Source organism: Halichoerus grypus, chromosome 1 (assembly GCF_964656455.1).
Source record: "Halichoerus grypus chromosome 1, mHalGry1.hap1.1, whole genome shotgun sequence".
NCBI classification, from domain to species: Eukaryota; Metazoa; Chordata; class Mammalia; order Carnivora; family Phocidae; genus Halichoerus; species Halichoerus grypus.
Window position 1 is genome coordinate 31,915,932 of NC_135712.1, and position 23,541 is coordinate 31,939,472.

Below are 23,541 nucleotides of genomic sequence, written 5' to 3' on the forward strand. Positions count from 1 at the left end.
CTGTATTGATAATTACTTTGAATTATGAGGTATAACTTTTCTTTAGCTGATTACTCAAATGTCTGAGCCACTACTTTCTGGAAGGCCTACTCTGATTTCTGATCATGGATGCTAACCAGCAGCGTACATCAACATCAGGTTTCAGCCCAGTGAATTTTAGGAATTGGCCGATTTCCATATGGAAGGTGGCTTGGGCAGATCTGCTAGGTACTCCCTGTGTCTTCTAATGTTGTTTTGGCTGAAACCAACATTTGGGTGGGATTAGATTTTAGAAAAATATTCAAAACTGTTTTTAAGGAAACCTGTTTGGAAAAAAAATCAGAAAGCCAGAATCATCTCAAAACATTTAAAAGAGTACTGACAAACAGCATGAAACACAAAACAGCATAGAACATCAACATTGTACAAGAACAAAACTGTTCAAGATTATTTTGATTTTTCACATATGTTAGGACTTGTACTCATAGGGATGTTCATTACAATACTTAGAGGAAACCTGAAAACTTTATAGTGTATTATTTCCTGTTTCCTGAACCAAAGACTATTTGTTGAAATAGAAAATACATTATCTGGCAGTCTTTAGTCTCTGCTACAGTACCTCTGCTTCCAAACCTACTTGCACCCTCTCTGATACCTGAATGAGTTTACATATACGTATGAGAACTTTATTAGGAATTACAACAAGGTGTCTCAAGGGACCTAGACAAAAATGGGCAAATGGACTATAAATTGTAGAGTCCCTTAAAGGTAGATGCCATAGAGAAGGTGACTCGTATATTTGATGTACACTTAAAAACTGATCAAAACAAGGTATAGAACAGTTTAATCAGTTTTTTCTTGTTTTTTTTTGTTTTGTTTTGTTTTGTCCATTGAATATCTAATGCAAAAGGGTTCATTTTCATTCTGAAGTTAAAAATCACTGGTCTCTTACCTTTCCAAGTTATAAATACCATTGCAGAATGAACATTAACTGAAAATAAAGACAGAAACACTTAAAATAACACCTTCCAATTGAGGCTATCATTGATAGTCCTCAAAACACTTCCATTGCTCTGGTTTGATTCTCATAATAATCCTAATAAATAATCGGGGAAGATATTATTATCTTAATAGTGTCAATAATTAAAGGACTTGGCCAAGGTCTATTTGTTAGTGCAGCTTCAAAAAGGAGCTTCAGGGGGCACCTGGCTGGCTCAGTTGTAGAGCATGCGACTCTTAATCTCAGGATTGTGAGTTCAAGTCCCACATTGGGTGTGGAGCCTACTTAAAATAAAATTAAAAAAAAAAAAAAAAAAGGAACTTCAGATAGAAAAGACTTTCCCAAGATGGCCATAAGTTAGGCTTAACTTACTATTTAAATTGTTGCAAATTTTCATTTTTTGAATGAGATTCAGAGGCAACCACAATCACTCAAGATGAACTTGGATACATTCTTAATAACATACTTGATAAAGCCAAAACATGTTCAGAATGATTAATCAAATTGACACAAGGCCATGCTTGTGCCCAGTGGATAACTAAGCTGAGGCTATATTGAAAAAATACTACTTTCTATACTTACCAAGATAGGAAATATTGAATTTGAGACACAAAACAAGTGACAAAATTATATGAAATGAATCCAGTAAAACACTTTACCTGTGGATTTTGTGTTAGGACTTGTCTTAGTCAAACATAAGTGTTATTATTTTAGAAGAGTTGATCAGGTCTAGTCTGTCATGGGAAAAATCAGAACAGGAAGAAATCTGGTGTGGAGATGTCTGGCTCTTACTCCTGACTCACAACACAGATTCATTAAGAGACTCAGGGCAAATCACATCCCCTGGCTTCCCCTTTCTTCTTAAAAATAAAGTAGTTTGCCTATTCACAATCTCTCAAGTCAGCTCCATCTGTAAAATTCTGTGAGTATCTGTAAGTCACACTTAGAAATATAGTTACTCACAGAACCAACTTGTATAGTATCTCTTCCTTCGCATACTGTTAATCTAATGGAAACCATGCTTTAGAAAAAAAGAAATAGTGTAGATGATACCTCCTTTCCATTTTATAGGGGAATAAAACAATAAATACATAAAGTATGTAGGGACATAAAATCAAGTATGTTCAAGTGAGCAACCTTTGAGTTCTAGGTGTGCTAGAAAACATTATTCTTATTTATATTTCATTCACTTAATATTTTCCCAAGAAATATATATTGAGCTCCTACCATAAGACAGACCTAGGGAATACAGCTGGCCCTCAAGTATCTTATGTATATTAGAGGAGTAATTTACAAATAATGATTTCTAACAGATTAAAAGAAAAGTACTTAGTAAAAGGCATAGGTCAGGATAGCAGAGTGATAAATCTAGTGTGGATGAGCAGAGTGGGGTTTTGCAGAAGACTTCTCTGTAGAAGTTGTCTTTAAGTTGGAACCTGAAAAATGAGTGAGTTAGACAAAGAGGATATAAGGGTCAGGACATTCCAGGCAGAGGGAAGATCATATGCAAAGACTTTCATCATCTGTTCCTTCAAGCCCTTGGTATCCAAGGTTCTAAATTCATCTCTAACACATATATAATGAAAAACTAGAGCAATAAGCACAGGCTCACCAGAATTATGTTTATAATTATACTGTCATCTAAACTAATTTGAATGCTAGAACTGAGAATGTCTTCGTTTATTACAATTCTTTCATAAGAGTACTTAGACTTCACAAGTGGGTCTGAAACACTTGGCTTTCTTTTCTCTAGTTTCAGTGTCCAAACATGAGTAAATGTATAACTATTTAAATAGAATTACAAGTTTTGGGAAAGATTCAGGATGTTCCTTGGGAAGATAAACCAGCCTTGCTCAACCGGCATACCTCATCTGAATCATGGCATTTCTCAATTCCCCTGAGAATTGTACATAACTAGATGCACGGAAGAAAAGTCGATTTGTTACACATAGTGAATGCCTTAGAGCATTAGGGGCTTAAATTCTCTTGTGGAATCCCCTGTTGATCACTGCATTTCACAATAAAGATGTACAGAGGACTCAAATTTGTTTCTTAATATCAGTATTCGTCTAAATTCTTTACTCATAATACTCACCTAAACTGAATACTTTTGGTGACTCTGTAGAAAAGGGAATTTCCTCAGAGTGTTGAATCAGATAGACATAGAAATTTAGATGAGACATAAATGCTAGATCTCTTTTCATATATATTTATATTTTTTGTTTGTTTGTTTATTCAGAAAGTTAAAGCTGCTATGGTCCAGACAGTTCCTGATTTTCCTTTTCTGTGGAGTTTTTGATCACTAAGTATCTCCAGCGTTCAGGTACGTATACCAACAACAGAAATAACCAGAACGTTCGTTACTAATATAGAGAGAGGGAGTGTGTCACCATTTACAATGACATTTGACATGTATTTTCTCACTGGATTCCCACAACACCACCAATGAACCAACATAGGTATTATTAGACAATTCATGTCACAGGTAGAAACAATGACATTTATAGAGATCAAATGTTTGTAAGATCATGCATTTAATACATGTTGAAACCTGAAGTTATAATATGGTCTTATAATACCAAAGACCATGTTTTATTCTACTAATCCACTGTGTTTCAATTATCACATGTGAAAATTAAGACAGTAGGAGAGTACATAAATTTACTTTTGAACTCATTTCTTCCTTCTTCAGTACCACGGTTCATATTATAGATTTATACTGATGTAACTCAGATTTAAACCATGAATAACTTTTTTATGTTAAAAAAATATAAAATATGTAATATGCATGACTCTCTATGTAAGATGGACAGGAAAAAGAAATCTAGTTGACTATACCAGTTTCCTCTGACCTCCACACAATAGAACTACATATTTATTTTGCAGGAACACAAATTTAACTTCTCAGGGAAAGGGGGCTCAATGACATCAGCTGCATTAAGTCTGCTGATTTCCTCTAGGGGAGGAGAGGGGAAAAGGAAACAAGCAGACATAGAACAATAAAAGAAATCAGAAGACTGGAGGAAAGCACTAATCGGAGGAAGGGAGGAGGGAGCAGATGGCTTAAGAAGGAGACATGTGGGAATTGGGGGGAAAGGAAGTAATTGGCAAGGAGAGGCTGAATGCCAAATTCGTGAAGGATCTGGAGGACACTGGGGATTTGGATGGGATGTGAGTCAGCTGCTTTTCACCAAAATATCACACCAACGAGGGAAATCAAAGAAACCTACCAAGACACACAGGAAGCAGAAAAGGACTAGAAAAAGAACTGATGATATACTACATTCTAATAACCGTATCTCTCCAGCATGGGATTGGGAAGGGCTAAATAATTTTTTCAATGTATAACTGACTTTTTCTCCTAACTTCATTCATGATTTTCAAATCCTTAACTGGTTTATGAAAGAAATGACGTAGGTTAAGACCCTTCTATTTGCTTTTTAACTATTTTTTACATACCTTGTATGAATGTGATTTTTCATTCATCTATAAATCAATTCCTTTAAACAATCTAGGCTTAGGGTGACCAACTGTCCTGCTTTTCCCAGGACTAGGGATTTTTAACCCAAATGACAGGACAGTCCCCAGCAAGCCAGCATGGCTGGCCATCCCATCTAAGTCACCTTAAGAAAAACTTATTAATACACTTGTTCATCATGTTAAAATACATTGAAGCTGCAAATTTTTTCTACATTTTTCAAAGAAAAATGAAAAAATCTTACTATAGTTATGTGATAAGTAGATGAAATTGACAATAAAATGGTTTCAAGTCTGACTGTGGCTTTGACGGAAACAATTTATAATGAAACTATTTCTCCATCTAAATTATTTTTTTCAGTTAAGTAAAAAAAAACCTTTTAAGATACACAGAATATTTATAGCATGCTACTATAGCATAGAGAACAAGAAGAAAAATTAAAAATTCAAGGCACAGCTTATTGCAAAGAATAACACAAGTCATTAAAAAATGTTTATGTCACAAAGCCACATACAAAGAGAATGGAAAAAGCAAGTTTTATTCATCTGTTAATTTTAGCTCAAAAGCTAAGAATTTCAAACATGAAAAGATGAATGTCTTTTAAGCTTTTCTTTTAACTAGTAAAATGAAATCATTCAAGATAAATGACAGCCAAAGGTTATTATGAAGAAACTAACTCTGATATTTTAGTATTGAGTCCAGGTAGATCTCACAATTTACATTGTACTGTTACGGTATTAGTTTTTATTATACTTTACTGTATCTATACAAAATTGCCAAGCCACTACATTAACAGTATTTTTTTAACTCAATTTCCTATTCATCATATAATTTCTTGTAATTGTTTAGTTTTTCAGCAATAAGCTTTGAAGTATGTATAGCTGATTATATTTGAACCTGGCTAATCTACAATTTGGACAGTTAATTATAAAACACATTCAATTGAATAATTTACTGATTCATAATATCCTTTTTAATATAAATCCTTCTTTCCCTAAATGTCAAATGGTAAACAGTTATTTATCATCCTCATATCTTTCGATACGGATTTCTAGAGCCCGGAGAAAGAGAGCACCCATGAGGGGCAGTGGGGGAGGAGGGCGGTGGCAGGAGAGGGAGAGAGAATCTAAAGCCGACTCCACACTGAGTGCTGAGCCTGACACGGGGCTCGATCCCACAACCCTGAGATCATGACCTGAGCCGAAATCAAGAGTTGGCCGCTTAAATTGACTGAGCCACCCACGTGCCCATGGACCAATTCTTAAATGTACCAATCCTAGTTTCAACACCACCATAACCTTCACTGAGTGAACTACCTCTCCCGACCCTTATAAAGATAATGTTTTAGAACATTTTTTTCAAAGATTTTAAGTAATCTCTGCACCCAACATGGGGCTCGAACTCACAACCCCGAGATCAACAATTGCGTGTTCTTCAGACAAAGCCAAACAGGCACCCCCTAAAGATAATATTTTACAGCAGAAGCTAAAGGTTACTACCATTCTAAGTTAAAATCTACACTGATAGCAAATCAGAGTCATTATATATGTAGCGAAATCTATAGGACCCTATAGAAAATGTTATTAGTGAGCAAAAAGACAGATGCTCTCATAATTGTTCCCCAGCCAATTCAGAGTTAATTGCTGCATTAGTGAAATTTTAGTATTTATCTGACAAGGTTGTTGTCAAGATTAAAAGGGTCAACATATATAAAGAATAGGGCCTGGCACATAGCAAGCGCTATATAGTAAGTGTTTACTATCATCATCATTGTTTTCCAGGATACTAAGTGTGCCAGGGAGGGGGGGAGCAAAAAAAAAGCTTATTCATTGAGTTTTCAAGGGAATTAAATGAGATAATATAGAGGGGCGCCTGGGTGGCTCAGTCATTGAGCGTCTGCCTTCGGCTCAGGTCATGATCCCAGGGTCCTGGGATCGAGCCCCGCATCTGGCTCCCTGCTCAGCGGGAAGCCTGCTTCTCCCTCTCCCTCTCCCCCTGCTTGTGTTCCCTCTCTCGCTGTGTCTCTCTCTGTCAAATAAAAAAAAAAAAAAAAACTAAAAAAAATTGAGATAATATAGAGTATCTGGGACATGGCAGGTGCTCAATATGTTTTTTTCCTATTTTTTAACATTATCAATTTTTCACATTTACAAAACAATTGTGAATTTAAGCACAATATTTCCAAAATATAATGAAATAAAATAAATATATCACTTTTTTTAAGGCATAGCCAAATGTTTACATCACCAAAAAAAAAAAAAAAAAAAAGTTTTGGCCCTCTGATTCATCTCTATGAGAAAATTTCATTTATTAATAATAATGGTTATGACTAATTCTCAGGCATATGAAGTAAATCTGTTTAATCCAGCCTGCCAGTTAAACTACTTCTATTTCTAACTCTAAGTATAAATACTCATGTCTAGAAAAAAAATAAAAGAAAGGAAGAAAAACTAAACATCATCTAAGTCCTCCTTCAAATTATTCTAAGAAATTAGTGCCAAAAGAGTTCTAAAAGATTCTCCTGTCAGGCAGGAAAATAAGAAAATGCTATTTATATATTGCTGGTTTATAATCATGATAGATCTAAAATTTGGCTCAGAATCCAGGTCAATGTAAAAAGAAATGACTTAAGAACATCAAAAATACAGGTGCAGCTACAATTCAATTACATATTTGCCCTTTTTGGTAGGGTGTGTCTTTGTTCTCACAGCTGGGAGGGTTGTACTTTACATTTTCAACAAAGAAAGCTACCACATTAAAGAACTCTAGAATTTCCTATAACCAAAACTGTAGCAATAACTGTGCAATCTTTACTTGCCTTTCATAAAGATATTATGTGCTTTAATCTCCTGTTCATCCATACTCAACACATTTGGCAAAGTACATTAACAACAGAAATGAAAACAATTATTTGAAAACAAAGCTTAGAAAAGAAGAATCACATAAAATATCTAATAACCAATATCTCTTAAGAGTCTACTTTCAGTTTGGGGGGACAAAAAGAATTGGAAAAAACGCCAGACATTCTGTTTCTGTTTGAAATTTTTGTTTTAATTACTCAATTTTAGTCTCGCCTAAAGGAAAACAAAAACAAAAACAATATGATCTAAATAAGAACAGTAATTTTGAACCCAAACTGCTGATTTTAATCTATTCATCTCCCTGCCTGTATAATTTTTTTTTTTTTACCTCTAGTGTTTTATCAGTTTAACAGCCATAATTTATCCAAAACACACAGATGGTCTTAGAAATAGTAAAAGTTTCAGATGTTACAACTTCCTAGCATATGGAACATTATCGTGGATCATCATTTTGGCAGCATTTAAATGATTTTAAAATTATTTATACGTTAACATCTTGGCATTTTTTCATAGTCATAGGTTATTGCAACTTTAAATTGTTTGATTCCTGATTGTAGGTGGTTCTTATATTGACTCTAACCTACTAATGTGTAGGAGAAACGGTGCCCTGTATTCATGGGATAGCAGCCTCTGGGCAGCAAAGGATAAATGAAGACCCAATAATAAATTAAACATTATGGCATAAACCATGACATCTCTTCAAATTCAATATTTGATAAATAGGAAGTTCTGAGATTTATAAAAAATCAAATTTACCATAGCATTTTAAAACTGTGAATATCACAGAAAATGCACGCATACACATGTATTTAAGAGTAAGTCTGACCTTTCAAAATGTGAGACTACAATCACCTTTATTTTGTATCTTCTATATTAGATACAACATGAAAAGAATTGTTCATACTCTGTGTCTGATTTCAATCTTTCCAATCTCTCCTGAACCAGGTCAGTGAGGTTTCAACCCCTCTATTCCACGGACAATGCTCTTCTGAAGGTCATCAATGAATGACCACCAACTTGTTCAATTCAATGGTCACTTCTCAGTCCTTCTATTATGTGATGAACCAGCTGCAACTGACTCAGTCTTTGCCACCTCCTTAAAACACTGTCTTTGCTTGGCTGCCCTCTGCTTTCCCTCCTTTCTCACTCCTCACTCCCAGTCTCCACTGCTCTTTCTGCCTCTTCTCCCTGAGGGTTAAACATTGGACCTCTTTTCCTTTCTACATATAATCACTCCCTTGGTGATTTCAGTCTCCTGTTTTTAAATAATACGGACATGATGATGATTCCCATATTCATCAGGATAAGCTACATTAGTCTGTGGTAAGAAATTCTCCGTGACTCAGTACAAAAAAGATTGCTCACTCATTCGATGTGTCCATCATGGAAAGACAGAAGTGTGGGGTGGAAAGTTTTGGTACCCATAACTTAGGGACCCAGGCTCTTTGAGTGTCCATGTTGTAGCTGCACTACTTGGAACACGTGTCCTCGTTTGCCACATGGCAAAGAAAGAAAGTGCTGGAGGCCCACTCACTAGTATTTAATTTATTTAATTTCCACTCACAGCCCATGAAGCTGAACCAGTCAAATTGGTCTGCCCAACAGCAAGGAAACCGGGAAGCAGAGTCTTTCATCTGCCCAGAAGGAGGGGAGGACTGCATAGTAATGAGTACTTGCTATGTCTACCACAACTCATTTTTTTCTGCAGCCTCAACCTCAACTCTGAATTTCTGATTCATGTTTCCAACTGCCTATTTGACATTTATACTTGGATATCTAATAAGAATTTCAAAATTACAATGTCCAAAACTGAGCTGCTGATACTTGCAACCCCAAATCCTCTCTTTCTGCAATTAATGGCATCTCAATATTTTCAATTGCACAGACCAATCAATTAAGGTAAGCCTTGACTCTTCTCTTTATTTATAAGCCACATCCAATCTGTTAGCAAATTCTGTTGGCTATTGCTTCACAGCAGATCCAGGCTTTAACCACTCCTCACTAGTTCCCTCCTAGCACACTGATCCAAACCACCATTTCCATCTTGCCTAGATTATTGCAAAAGCTCCCAACTAGTCTCTCTGCTTAATCATTATTATCCTTCAGTGTGTTCTCAACACAGCAGAGGATTCTGCTGAGAAACCTCTGATGTTTTCCACCTCACTCAAGGGGAAAAGCCAAACTATTCACAAGATCTATAAGGTCTCACAGTTAAAAAAAAAAGTGAATATATATATATATATATATTCCTACAGTCTGGCTACTTATTCCTCCAATATTATCTCCTACCAATCTCCCCTTTGCTCAACCCCCCTGACCACTTTGCTCTTTTAAAAAAATGTGTTAGGTAGGCCCCATGTCAGGGTCTTTAAATTTACTGCTTTGTCTGCTTACTTTTCCAGTTATTTGTGTAGTTTCCTCCTTCAATTTTTTCAGGTCTTTATGGGAAGCATTCTCTGGTCATCCTATTTAAACCTGAAATACTATCCCTATCTTAATTAATCTGTCTACCCCTTTAGTATTTTTTATAGGACTGATTATAGTCTAGCATATTGTATATTATACTATCTATTTTGGTTTTACCTGTTTACTCACAGAATATAAACTTCAGAAGGGCACTCACTAATTTCTGCTTAATGCTGCACCTCCAATGTTGAGAATTTTAGCATTAATTTGTATTAAACACAAATAGGTAATTAATCAGGAAAGATCTGAAGGAGGAAATGGGTAATAATGGTTTCAATGTGTTTGAATCACTCAGGCAGGGAAATGGAAATTACAGATAGTGGTCAGTAGATGACTTAAAATATGTGTTTAAGGCAAAGATATTATCTTAATTGTACATAAATCTAAAAGGAATCTGTCATCACCAATAAGAGAAGCATTTGTTCCTATAGTCTCTGTCCCCTGTGTTCTCTACTTCGCTTCCCCAAACCAGTGTTTCCCATACAGTTCACTTTGCCATGTGACTTTCCAGCACCTCTTAAAAGTACAGCCAGGTTATTCTCACCCCAGTTGCTAGAATTATAAAAATCCTTTGAGAGACTCATTCTAATTCAGATCAGTGCAGAAAAAATGCTTGATTTTTTTTCTTCAAGTTCCCTAAAACCCGTCTACCATAAGCTTCTCGATTTTATTTTTCACTATTTAATTCTCATGCTAATCTGATAACTGGTTGTTCAGAAACAGTGCAAACATTTATTAGGGTTATGTAGTCTGTGTTATAACTTTGTTCTTCTACATGTTTAGCAGTGACTTTTCCTTAAACACATATTCTCCTGAGTACCTTTAAATCTTGGTCAATGAATTCATAATGGACACAGAGTATGAGCAAAACAAAGAAATTTATAAAGGGCAATATTGTCCAATCATAGAATCAATGAAAGTTCAGTTATTTTGGTACATCAGTCAATACCTTACAAGACAGAAAAAGCAAAGAAAAGGCAAAGAAGTCATATGGAATCACTGATGTCAAGAAGAAAAATCCATCCTTGCTCCAGATAGCATATTTCTCTACTTGTATACAGCAGAAATTTGAAATCTAATAATCTAGTCATGTGATTTTATTTTGGAATGAGATAAATCCATCATTAACCATCATTCAGAATGAAATTTCAGTTTTCAGGAATATTAAATTCTACAGAACACAAAAGCCATTTGAAAAGGAGAAAGAGATTAAAAAAAAAAAGAAATGTTGAAATGACTTGGGAGGCCTTTGGAAACATAACCATATTACCGAATTCTTAACATTTTTTACTGTAGCATATGGACATGTGATGTGCCCTGAATTATAATAACAACTAAATCATACATGAAAGTGTTAAGTCTAAGACATTAAAGTAGAAATTAAAGTTTTCTCTTCTAATCTCCAAATTAAGCAACATGCATTTTCCTCACTCATTTTCATGTCAATACAGGGAAAATGGAAAGATGTTATTTTAAAAGAAGAAATGAAAATGGGAGATAATGTAACCCTTTATTAAAAAAAAAAAAAAAAACCTACTTCACTTTTCTCTTTTCTTTGGTGAAGATATATACCGTTAGATCTATAAATGCTCCCCACTGCTGAATTAAATACTCACAGTTATTCTTTCATCTTTGTCATCCAGTGGAGAGCCATCTTTCTTCCAGGAAATGGTGGGTTCGGGATGGCCTCGTGGAGGTTGGCATTCCATCACAGCGGGCTCCCCCACGGCCACCATGACATCAGAAGGATTTTGTCTGAAGTCATCCCGTAGGACTGCAGGAACAAGATGACATCATTATACTCAGTTGTGGTATATATAGTCCTAATCTCTGAACTCCAGTCAAAGAGATGTTTATTAATAATAAACTAGTAGTAATAGCCATCCCAGTATACCCTGGAGGATCTATATCTACTTAAGAGACATATGTAACTTGATAAAGATATCTGGCCTTAAGCATACACAACAGGGATAATTTGATATTCTCTATGGGCCAGTGGACAAGTGTATTTTACTATTTCGTGCCCTCACAGTTAGCATTTGGCATTTCTTCTCTGCCTACTGCCCACATTTTCCCATCCATGTGCTAATGAATAAAACTGAACCCTCCTTTGACTTCCATGACACACTGGGAGGATGTTTTCTATTATTAAGTGAATTACATACACCTACAAACCACAATAGACTTCCAAACATGCATTCAATTGAGAGTTATTTTAAAGATATTTCATACTAGTGTATAAAAGCATAAAATCATTACAATTTAAATATGCTTATTATAGAAATTTTAGATATATTTGCAAAACGACTCTGTTCAAAACACTGTGTTTTTCCATTATCACTGAGTGAAGCAAACGTTAGAAGGAGCCAAGGATGAGAACAGGACTGTTACCAAATATGTCACTTTGTAACTTCTGTATTTTTGTTTTTAGTTATTTTATGGTAAATATTATTTCACTGAATCCTTAAACCTATTCAGGGTGAGAGATTTTATTAACCCTATTTATGTTATTAACCCTGTATTTTAGAGGAGGAAAAGTTTATTACAATGACCTCAACTGGATACCAATGTAATATTAACATACTATAAAACAAGCAGTATCATTCACTTTGTAACTATTGGAATAAAATGTGGAAAATAAACAACATCTGTATTTCAAAAACAGTCCATACAGCGAAATTGTCCTCTGTCGCTGGTAAACATCAAGAAATCATGAATTCTTCAGCATCAGTTAGTCTTAAATTACAACTCCTTTGTTTACTTGAACATAACCTCTCTTTCCCCATTTACAAATCAGGCATAGAGATGCACACTTCACTACAAAACCGAAAAATATTATTTCTCCCACTCCATTTTCTCCCCGTGTGTAATAAAATGTGAACAACTTTTGTAATCTTATTTAAGATGGTACTTAAAATGTTCATTGGTGTATTACGTGCACAGATTTGAAGTGATAAATGTTATTTACCTTTTGAAATCTATTGAACTGAACGTTTGGTACAACAATTTTGTACTGAAATGGGTGTCTCTCTAGTCCAATGACACTGAAAAATACTTTCATGGATGAAGTACTACACTGTAGAAAACTTATGCTCAAACTATTATTTCAAAAGAAACGCTTAAATTTTGGTTTCAGAACCTCAAACAAACTTACAGGCTTACAAAATCCTGTATTTTTCTCTTCTAATTCTCTACTTTTCCTTCCTCTCTACCAGCTAAGTCTGTGCACACATCTGCGTAAGCTTTAACATCCACTCAAACAAAACCGTTTTTTAATCTGCATATTGAGACAATTTGGGCACAACATGACTACGTTAACACTTGGAAAATAAGACTTCAAAGAGGAGACTTGGTCCCCCTCTTAGGCAAGAATGGTAAAAGGAAAAAGAAAAGTCAGTATAATCGCACCACACTATCATAATTCTAATTTTAATACTGTACACTATTTATTAATAAAATACATAGACACAAAAGTAAACCTTGTTGAACTGAAAACTCCAGCTACTGTTACCACAAAGTAAAACAACAGGCTTTGAAGACTTTTGCTATTGTATTAAGAATGTGCTACAAATAAAACATAAGGTTTATAGAAAAAGCAAATGAATGGACCTTAACAGACAGTATGTGCCTTTACTGGATTACATTAGTAATCTAAGACAACACCTCCGAAAAATTTTAACACCCTTGAAACGCGCAGAAGGAAAATACTTTTCAAATAAAAATAAACCATTTGTACAATTTTTCTATTTGGTGAACTTAAAACCAACTTAGAAACATTATATCTTATTTACAAATTGAGATCGTATCTCAAATAAACCAATGAATAATAAAATGTCTTTCAGAAATATCAAAAGTCTAAGTCAGATAAATCAGTTTTTTTTTCATTTACTATGTTATTTGGGTTTTTACAGTACAGAATGAAAAGCTAACAAAATGTAATCCATTAAAGATTGTTGCTTAGATAATGCTCATGCAATTACTTTTGCAGCTGTAAAGCATAAAACTCTAGTATTGCCTATGGCTACAGGCAGCCCTGCAGAATTATGAATTGAAGACTTTTTTCTCTATTCTATAAAAGCAACTTTCTTCCTTGTACATGTCCTGAACATTTTCTTTTGGGGGAAAATAGTATGTGTCACATTATAAAATGGCATGAACTTTTAGTTAAATTATCCAATTTTCTTTTTTCGTTTTTTTTTAAGATTTTATTTATTTATTTGAGAGAGAGAGAAAGAGCATGAGAGAGAGCAAGAGAGCCGGGGGGCGGGGGGAAGGGGAGGGGGAGAGGGAAAAGCAGGCTTCTTACTGAGCAGAGAGCCCAACGAGGGGCTTGATCCCAGGACTCCAGGATCATGACCTGAGCTGAAGGCAGACGCTTCACCGACTGAGCCACCCAGGCAACCCTCCAATTTTCTTAACTCATGTATATATTTAAGTAATTAAAAATTGAGTTCAAATGATTGGCAGCATTTTGGCAGAAAAACCAATGGCATCCGTAAGTATTCTCAAATGCAGTTCATTTTTCTTTAAAAAAAAAAAATCTTTCCTTCTCTAACAAATCAAAATGCATATTTTGATAGTTATGAAACAGTGTGAATATTATGAAATTCTAAAATCTGGAACTAACTTTTGAAAAGATTTAATAACAATTTGAAAAAGAATAATATATATATATATAATGTATCCAAGTAGATATCACCTAAAAAGTTATTAAACAAACCACTGTTCACCCTAACATTACATTTCCTCCACATTTATGTAATGTTTTATGTTCACAGGTTGGTACACAGAATTTGGCTCAACCACTTCTCACTCTTTTCCATTCTGTTAAATTAGAAAAAACAAAAACAAAAAAAACAACCACAAACATAAGCTTCATTGAATCTTTGAATCTCCCTAGTTTTTTTTTGTCTAAAAAAATACTTGACTAAGATTTATCCTTTGAAACAGAATAAAACATAAAATCATTGGTCTTTCTGAAAAGTGATACACCAATTTCAATATAATTCTCAAAATAGGTAAACATGTTTTCAGAAAAGGATTCTAAAATTTAGTGTTGACTTTGCAATCTATTTGGGTAATGTTGAGGAAAGGGGGGTAACAGGAAAAAAACAGTTAAGCAGAAAATGTTTCAAGTATTATGGAGATGTTAATATTTATAACACTCCTTTAGAACCCTCTGGGAAATTTTAGAACTGAATAAAACATAAAATTATAGAACAGGCACTGGTGTTTGACAACGTCTAATCCATCCCATAAAGAGAGGCAACTGAGTCCCAAGAAATTTTGTCACTAGCTTGAGTTATTTGTCAGGACGAGACCAGGAGAAAACAGAGATATCCCCATTACCAATGCAGTGCATTTTTTTTAACAGGTTAACATTTTACTATAAAATGCCATTTACCTATCTCATCAGTTATATGTCCAACAAATCCACTCCATTATTGCAGAAGGCCTGACAGTGATTGTAGATCAGTGCACTGCAGTCTTAAGACTACCCAGTTTTGGTAAGGCTCAAGTGCTCCTAGAATTAATTTTGTTCCCTAATCATGTGGTGAACATCTGTGAACCACAATGCCTTCTGCTTCATGAATCATAGAATTCTGGTTCAGTTAGGGGCCTAAGAGATGGGTGATCCAAACTTTTTCTTTTAGAAATTAAATAATCTAAGGCTCCTCAGAGAGGAGAGGAGCATGTCACATAAATAATAACAGTGTTAATGTGAGCAATGAAATAATAATGCTAGCAATGGCCGACATTGACTGAACATTTGCTATGTAAGGAACCACACCAAATATCCACTCACTTAGTCCCCATAATAAGGTTAGGACAACATGAATTTATTAGTTTCATTTTAAGAATAAGTAATCTATAAAGATTTAGCAGCAGTGCCAGAATACAAGTCCTTGTCTACCAAGGACTCTGCTCTATCAATTTGCCCACCTATCTGGTCTTATCTGAATACAGTGTTCACAATTCTAACCACATAGATATCAATGATATAATTAATATCCAGCCTCTTTCTATTGGAACAGAAGTTGAATGAGAACTTTCTCTTCTGACAGTCAACTGACTCTCTTTGAATATTTCCTGCATTCTTGTGTTTTCTCAGATTTTTCCATGTTTGGAAGACGCCACTTCAAACTTCCAGTGGTATGTTGAGAATCAGAACTCATCATTCAGATTAGTATGTTGTGCTAATTCTTCTCAGTAATTTGCTTTTATTACAACAACAAAATGACTAAAAAACTGGTACGATAATAAGTGTTTTAATTAAATATAAGCATTTTAATTAGAAGTAGGTATCTTGGGAAAAAAAGAGGAAAATAATACGCAATTCTGGGATTTTCTTTTCTACTTAAAAGATTACTTTGTCAATTAAACCTTGCAGCAAAGAGTAGTAAGCTGTTGACTGGGAAAAGAAAATAATATATCAAAAAAATCCTTTAAAATTAGGGTATATTGGAGGAAAAATAAAAGAGGAAGGATATTTTCAAAGACAAGAACCATATAGATGTTTAGTCAGAGCATGCCTGTTATAATTGCTTTCAAAATTCCCTATCACCTACCTAATCTTTACTTTTGAGTAGAGAATAAATTACTCACTTTTTTTTAAGATTTTATTTATTTAATTGACACACACACACACACACACACACACACACACACACACAGAGCATAAGCAGGGGGAGCTGCAGGCAGAGGGCGAAGCAGGCTCTCCGCTGAGCTGGGAGCCCAACGCAGGGCTCGATCCCAGGACCCTGGGATCATGACCTGAGCTGAAGGCAGACGCTTAATGGACTGAGCCACCTAGGCATCCCAAATTACTCACTTCCATGATATTGCTAGTTCTCTATCTAAATGCCCACCTACATGCTGAAATAAATGTTATCTAATTTCAAAATAAGTATCATTCTTCCATTTAACATATCTGTATTGAACACATATTTTGTGCCTGGCATTTCTACTATAACTTTGGTATTTTCCTCCTATAAAGTTTATATAAATGCTGATGTCTGTCAAGAAACAACATTAATCTTCATATTGTCAGAAAATGGCAATATAATAGGGTTTTATTGCAAGTTATTTTATATTAAGATAAATGTTTTAGGAGCTAGATAAGAAAGTACATCACAAAGGCTTTTATAACTACTTGCATTCCTACTTAGTAAGCTCACAGCATTACCCAGAAGAACAATGTGTTATCTGAGGCACAAATGTGTTCAAAACTCTTTAACATTTATTATTTTTAAATTTTTTTAAGGAAGCTCTATACCCAACATGGAACTTGAACTCACAACCCTGAGATCAAGAGTCGTGTGCTCTAGCAACTGAGCCGGCCAGGCACTCCAAAATGCTCTAACATTTCTTAAAAGAGTAATTCCAAACTTTTAAAAACACTCTAACAAAAAGGATGAATTTACAGAAAGATATCTTAACCCATCAAAGAGGAAAACTAAAATGATAACATGTAAAATAATATTCCATGAGGTATTATCCACCTTATACCATCATCTTCTAAAGCTAAGGAATTTGATTTTTTAAATGATGCAAGCAAACATCAATTCTGCACAAAGTCAGGATTTAATCATAACAGTTTCCTTAAGGATACATACTCACTTTAAAATTTGGCACTGAATACATCTATGAATGCTCTTCAATAATTATGTCATCTTCTACTTGTGCTTTTTTATAGCACGCAACCCTATTTTTAAAACTTAAATTATGCTTTGGTTAAGATTCTGGAAGAAAATATGCTGGTAAAAGCACTTATTTTCTTAACTACTGGAGCTTTTGAAGATTTCACAAACCTCTTAGGCTGTACCCTCAGAAACAGTACATTTTTTTTTTAAACAGTACATTTTTGTAAAACAAATTATACATTCTGAAGAAGTTATATAGGATTTCAAACACCATTCAACTTTAACAACGAATACAGAACATTGCGAACAGAAGAAGCTCTTACTGGAATAAAAAAAGTAAAGTTGTTTGTTTATACAACATATGATGGAAGAATGAGCTTATGTAAACACAGTTGCATTCCTCTGTTGTCTGCTGGGCCACAGCAATGGGGACACCCATTCCTGGTCTTTTAATGGTTAGAATTACTTTCAGGTTGGGTCCAAGCTTAAGCCATGTTCCCATTTTGCAGAAACATGCACACCATAGTGACCCTTTCTATGAAAAGCCCCCATGGCTATCTGCAGTCCATGCTTCGTGGTTTAATTATTTCACTTCAGGAACCAACAACAATACAAGATATTCTCTAGCATTTATTCCTATGGCACTAAGTCATCAAGACAAAGGGAACACAAGTTTAAAGTTAAATATGCAATGTATTCTAGAGAAAGGTCTACATCACTGAAGATCAACATTTAAGTAGTTAATATTCAGCAGACTTGAATCAGGGGTATCATAAAAAAATGCACTGCCAGTCAGGTTGTCAAAATCATAGGTTCTAGCTTATTAGATCTTTGCATTTCACATATTTTAAACTCAACTATAAATGCAACTAATTTATGAATGAAGAAAATGCAGCATTTGTAAAACAGCATCTTATATGGTACTGTTTGTATATGTGTTTATTTTAGCAGTTAAAAAAAAACAGAAGTCAAGAATTTCAGAATCACAACTCACATCCTTCCACTATGCTGTGATTTCAATAGGTATATTCACAATGATTCGGTTATTTCCATACAAAACAGTTTTACACTCTATCTTGTTAGAGTTATTATGAAGACTAATTATTTAGTGTTTGTACAGGACTTGCCACTTATATGGTGCATTACATCTGCAAAGAGGTATTACTGTTAGTCACTGCGTAAGGAATTGCCAAATTTCTCAGCTGCCAGTACAAATGCAAAGGAGGACAAAGGATGCCATTGATGAGGGCTTCTCTAAGTGCCAGAGCCAAAGTCACACTCAGGAGTAGCTTGGCAGGGTTAAAAAAACACAGACAGAATGAGGCTATCTGAGCCATTAGGGCAAGACAGGCATGTGTTCTTTCTTTGATAAAATCCAACTTTGTATTTAGCGCCCTACATGGAGACAGTACTTGATCAAAGAATATGCTTATGTATTTACTGTCTGGCTCTTTGTACTCAAATGTCACCTCCAAGAGAACAGGAATTTGTCTTTATCACTCTAGATATCCAGTGCCCAGAACAATGCCCAAGACATAGTGGGCATTCTGTAAATGTTTGCAATAGGTATTCAATACGAAGGGCTAGGTATTCTATATGAAATGGTACCAAAGCTGGCCTGAGTCCTACACTCGTCATGCTCAAGGTCTTGGAGAACAAACAGATAATATTCCAATAAACACAAACATAAATATACAACTATAATTGTAATACATGCCTTGAAGGGACAGGATAGGATGCCACATGAGGAACGTGATTTAGACTGGAGTTGAGGGAACCCTGAGGAAGTCACAGTTAAGCTGAAGCCTAAAAAAGGAGTAAACCTGATGCTGGGGAAATGTACCGCAGGCAGAAATAATGCAGGTTGAAGAAAAAACTCAGTACAGTCAATGCACTTGAAAAGACTCAGACCCTGTATGGTGGGGCAAGTTGGCGGCGATGCAACACGAGGTTGGCCGGGGAGCCAGGGGTCAGGTTTGCTGTACACAGCAGCCGTGATAAAGGATCAGCTTTTCTTTCCATTCCCATGGGAAGCACTTCAGCGGGTTTTAAGCAGAGCTGTCTCATGATGGAATTATCATATTTAAATATTCATTATAGCCACTCTGTGAATGAAGTGGAGAGGAAAATAAGAATGGAAGTGGAGAGACCAATTAGCAGACCACTGCACTAATTAAGGGAAAAATGATGGTCTGGTACTATTATGATGACACTGGATTTGGTACAAAGGGGAGAACTGAAGTGTATATTGGAGGTAAAAATCAAAATGACCTCTTGAGTGGTTGAAGTTGACAGAAATAAAGATGTCAACAATGATACCCAGGTTTCTGGTTTGAGTAACTGAACATACCATTTTTATTTATTTATTTAATTTTATTTAAGATTTTGGTTTTTTAAGTAACCTCTACACCTAATGCGAGACCTGAACCTACAACCCTGAGATCAAGAGTCACATGCTCAACCGACTGAGTCAGCCAGGTGCCCCTGAACATGCCATTTTTAAGGTATAAGAGGACAGACAATATACAAATACATCTTTCCATAGGAAGAATAGGAAACCTCTGTGTGCGTGTGTGTGTGTGGTAATTCGAGAGTAGAGGGATAATACAAAAACTGTTTTATTGATTAAAAAATACTGTGGTTTCAAATTCTGCCTCTTAGTATTCAACACAGGATTGATTTTTACCTGTTCAGACCTTTATACTACTATATTCCAAATCTGAATTGCTAACTGATAATATCCCTTGATCAATTAATCTATATTACAATTTTTACGATGACAAATATTAGGTTAGCTTGATGTATATCATTTCAACTGACTGAAATCGGAAACAAAACTAATATTTTTATTATGTAGACATATATAAACAAATTTATATATGCATGTACATGTATGATATATATGACCATTAATAACTGCTATGTTGTGATGATATCCACACTTAGTAGGAAATCATAGTAAAAACTCATTTGGTTATTTTGCTCACAGAATAAAACAACTCAAAACATAATAGGCTATTTCTCAGGACTGCCATAAATTAAGCTCAATTTACCATTTAAGTATAAGAGAATCAATAGCATATTAAATGTTAATTACACAATTAGAATAATAAGAGAGTTCACATTTGTCAGAAGTTTACTAAATCTCTAAAGCATAATAAAGTTCCCTGGGAAAATGCTGAGTCACCAAACTCTTAAGGATTTGTGATTCACTCATTAATTCATTCAATAAAAGTACTAGGCATTGTGTTTGGAGGTGGTGACTAACAGGATAAACAAGACATAGCTTATCTCTGCTTTCAAAGCCCTTATTTCAGGGTTTTTCTCTCTCTTTTTTTCCTTCATCACAGAATGCTTTATTCAGTTGAAACATTAGACAAAAGTTTAATATGCAAAACAGAAAAAGGGGATCTGGTTTCATTTCCCCATCTGGGGCTGTCCTGCAGAAGAATTCAGGTCTAGTGTTAAACTGGTGTCTGAGTGATTAAATACGTTTCCCTAGCTCCTGTGCTGATATTGTATGCGGCGAGTAAGTGATTAAATATAGGATTCGGACCTGGATTCAGTTGGATACCAAAGCCTGCATTTTTAGCCCAAAATGCGACTGCCCGTCTAGAAGAGGGATACTCAGACCTGAGTTTTTCTCCTTGGTGGTGGATAAGAGAACTCCACTTTGGTGCCATTTCAAAATACATCCAGTCTTCCCCGCCACACTGAAGTGAAATGTGGAGATGTTTCTCATTCCTTGCATTGAAAATAATGCCTTAAAATAGGCCTATGTTACTATAGCTTATAAAATCAGAACTTCATATAGCCTCAGAACAAACTCCCCCATTTCCACCCCACCCCCATTACGAATCAAGACTCAAAGTCCCAGAGCTAAAAGGACTCAGGGTTGTACAGTGAGTTAGTGGCTACAGCAGGACTAGATCTTGAGACAACTATTTTCATAAAGACACATTTTTTTTCAAGTGCCTGAGAAAGACTGGAATGTTTTCTAATTAAAATGTTTGCTGGGAAACAAAGGTGATTATAAAAAACAAAAACAAAAAACCAGATGTTTCTTTACCCTCAAGCCCAAGATGGCAGCAGCTTAAACAGGAGAAGAGTTTCTAAAACGGAGTTTTCACATTTTATGGAAAGTCTAGTGGTTAACAGTCTCAAGGGAGAAAAATCCTCACCCACACACAAAACTATTCTCACTAATGTATCTTTGTGCAGCATAATTAAGATGGCCAATTATAACATCATCCCCCCCCAACTGAAAGGAATAGTGATAGGAAAAAACTAAGTCTAAATAGCACACACAGAGACACAGCAGCTGAACAAAAAGAGTCTTTAACTGGTGACAATCTGCCCTAAATCACTGTGACTATTTCTCAACATAATAACTTTCAGATCTGTTAATTCCTTGTATCTTCCCGATCACAGGCTGTCTGGGGGCTTCAGGATAATAATGCCAAGTATCTAACAAAGCGTTCAATCTCCAAGGGACATAACAAATACGCAGGTGTGTAGCTGTGTGAGCTGCCTTTCCTAACAAACTATACAGCCCTTGGGAGAGGTCAATCAGCCTTCAGCATCCTGGGAAAGTTTAAGACCTCTTTTTGCTGATAACTGGAGTCATGCTAAAAAACCCTGATTAAAGGTTACTAGATGAATCATGGAACACTATATCTAAAACTAATGATGTAATGTATGGGGATTAACATAACAATAAAAATTAAAACAAAAAAATAATGTAAAAAAAAAAGGTTACTAGACATTCAATTAGTAGAAAAGCAAATCATTTTATAACTTCTGTTAAGAATGCTAGCTTTACCCATTACACTCAGTGTTTTATGAAATATAAATTTTATGCTCATAGAAGTAATAGAAGCGGGTGAAAAAATATTGAACATGCTAAAAATAATTCAAAAAATAATGCTCTATCAAAATAAAGATCTCAAATTATGAATCATTAGTATATGTTATTTGTGTCTGTGGTCCTATTTTTTTATGATTTTATTTATTATTTATTTGAGAGAGAGAGAGCACAAGGGGGGAAGGGCAGATGGAGAGGGAGAAGCAGGCTCCCCCCTGAGCAGAGAGCCCGATGGGGGGGGCTGGATCCCATGACCCTGGGATCATGACCTGAGCTAAAGGCAGACGCCTAACCCACTGAGCCACCCAGGCGCCCCGGTCCTATTTTTACATTAGATAATGGAAATGGAAACTGTTTATAATGGAAGTTGAGTCTGTGCTAGGAAAGGTCCATGTTCCATGGCTCTTTCCCTGAACCCAGTATAAGTCTCAGGTGAGTTTACTGTGTGCAAAACACCTGCAATCAACAGTCCAGGAGACTAACCCAAGTCCTGGAGAGCTAGGAGGGCAATAAGCCAGTGAAGCAATTAGAAACTCTGGCCAAAGATGCCTCCCAAAAGTCCTAGTCCAGAACAGCTAAAGATTGCCTTGTAATTCCTTTTATAAGATCATAACTCTTTTAGATATTAAGAAACATTTCACATGTTGTCAGCTTACTGTACCTGAGAATGCCAATTCATTGGTCCTCACAAACCCTTTGACTGGTGTCCCCTCCAATAATTTAAAAGACCATGTCCTCTTCTCAGACTTCAAAGCTGATATTTGAAAGTTTAAGTGGTTGCAGTATTTAAAATTTCTGGCTTATCATAAACATGAAATTCAAAAGAAAACTGTTCTTGCTTCTTTTAAGGACATCTGATGAATGAACCATAAAGACCCACATGAGCTGATGCCCACCAGGGTCCACTGAAATACACATAAATATATAAATACACGTTTTAAGTTGTAAATTTTACATTCTTCATTATTAAATCTCTTTGAATTTGCATCCCCATTCTAATTCCTATGCAGTTTTATGCTCATGCAATACGCTTTTATCCTTGAAAGATTTATTGTTGCTCCTTCCTGATCAGTCTATCCCAGTCCTCAGCTTTGAAATCAGGCACTGTGGCACTAGTCCTGTGTTTGCTGCCAGGGAGCTTTCTCCACCTCTGTGGGTGTACCACAGAAGGATTCTGGATGTCTGAACAGCATGGTTTTCTGTTTATAAAGTGCAAGAAGGGCAAATAGGAAAGGCAAGGAATTCCACAG

At 35.4% G+C, this 23,541-nt stretch overlaps 1 protein-coding gene across 9 annotated transcripts in view; it reads right to left on the reverse strand.

The window, feature by feature from the left end:
* Positions 1 to 23,541, reverse strand: part of ROBO1 (roundabout guidance receptor 1) — a 1,118,917-nt gene that overhangs the window by 125,718 nt on the left and 969,658 nt on the right. For all 9 annotated transcript variants that reach the window (XM_078059176.1, XM_078059199.1, XM_078059236.1 and 6 more), the window contains one exon: positions 11,401 to 11,558. In XM_078059176.1, the coding sequence (XP_077915302.1) occupies positions 11,401 to 11,558 (158 nt within the window). The remainder of the gene's footprint in view (positions 1 to 11,400; positions 11,559 to 23,541) is intronic.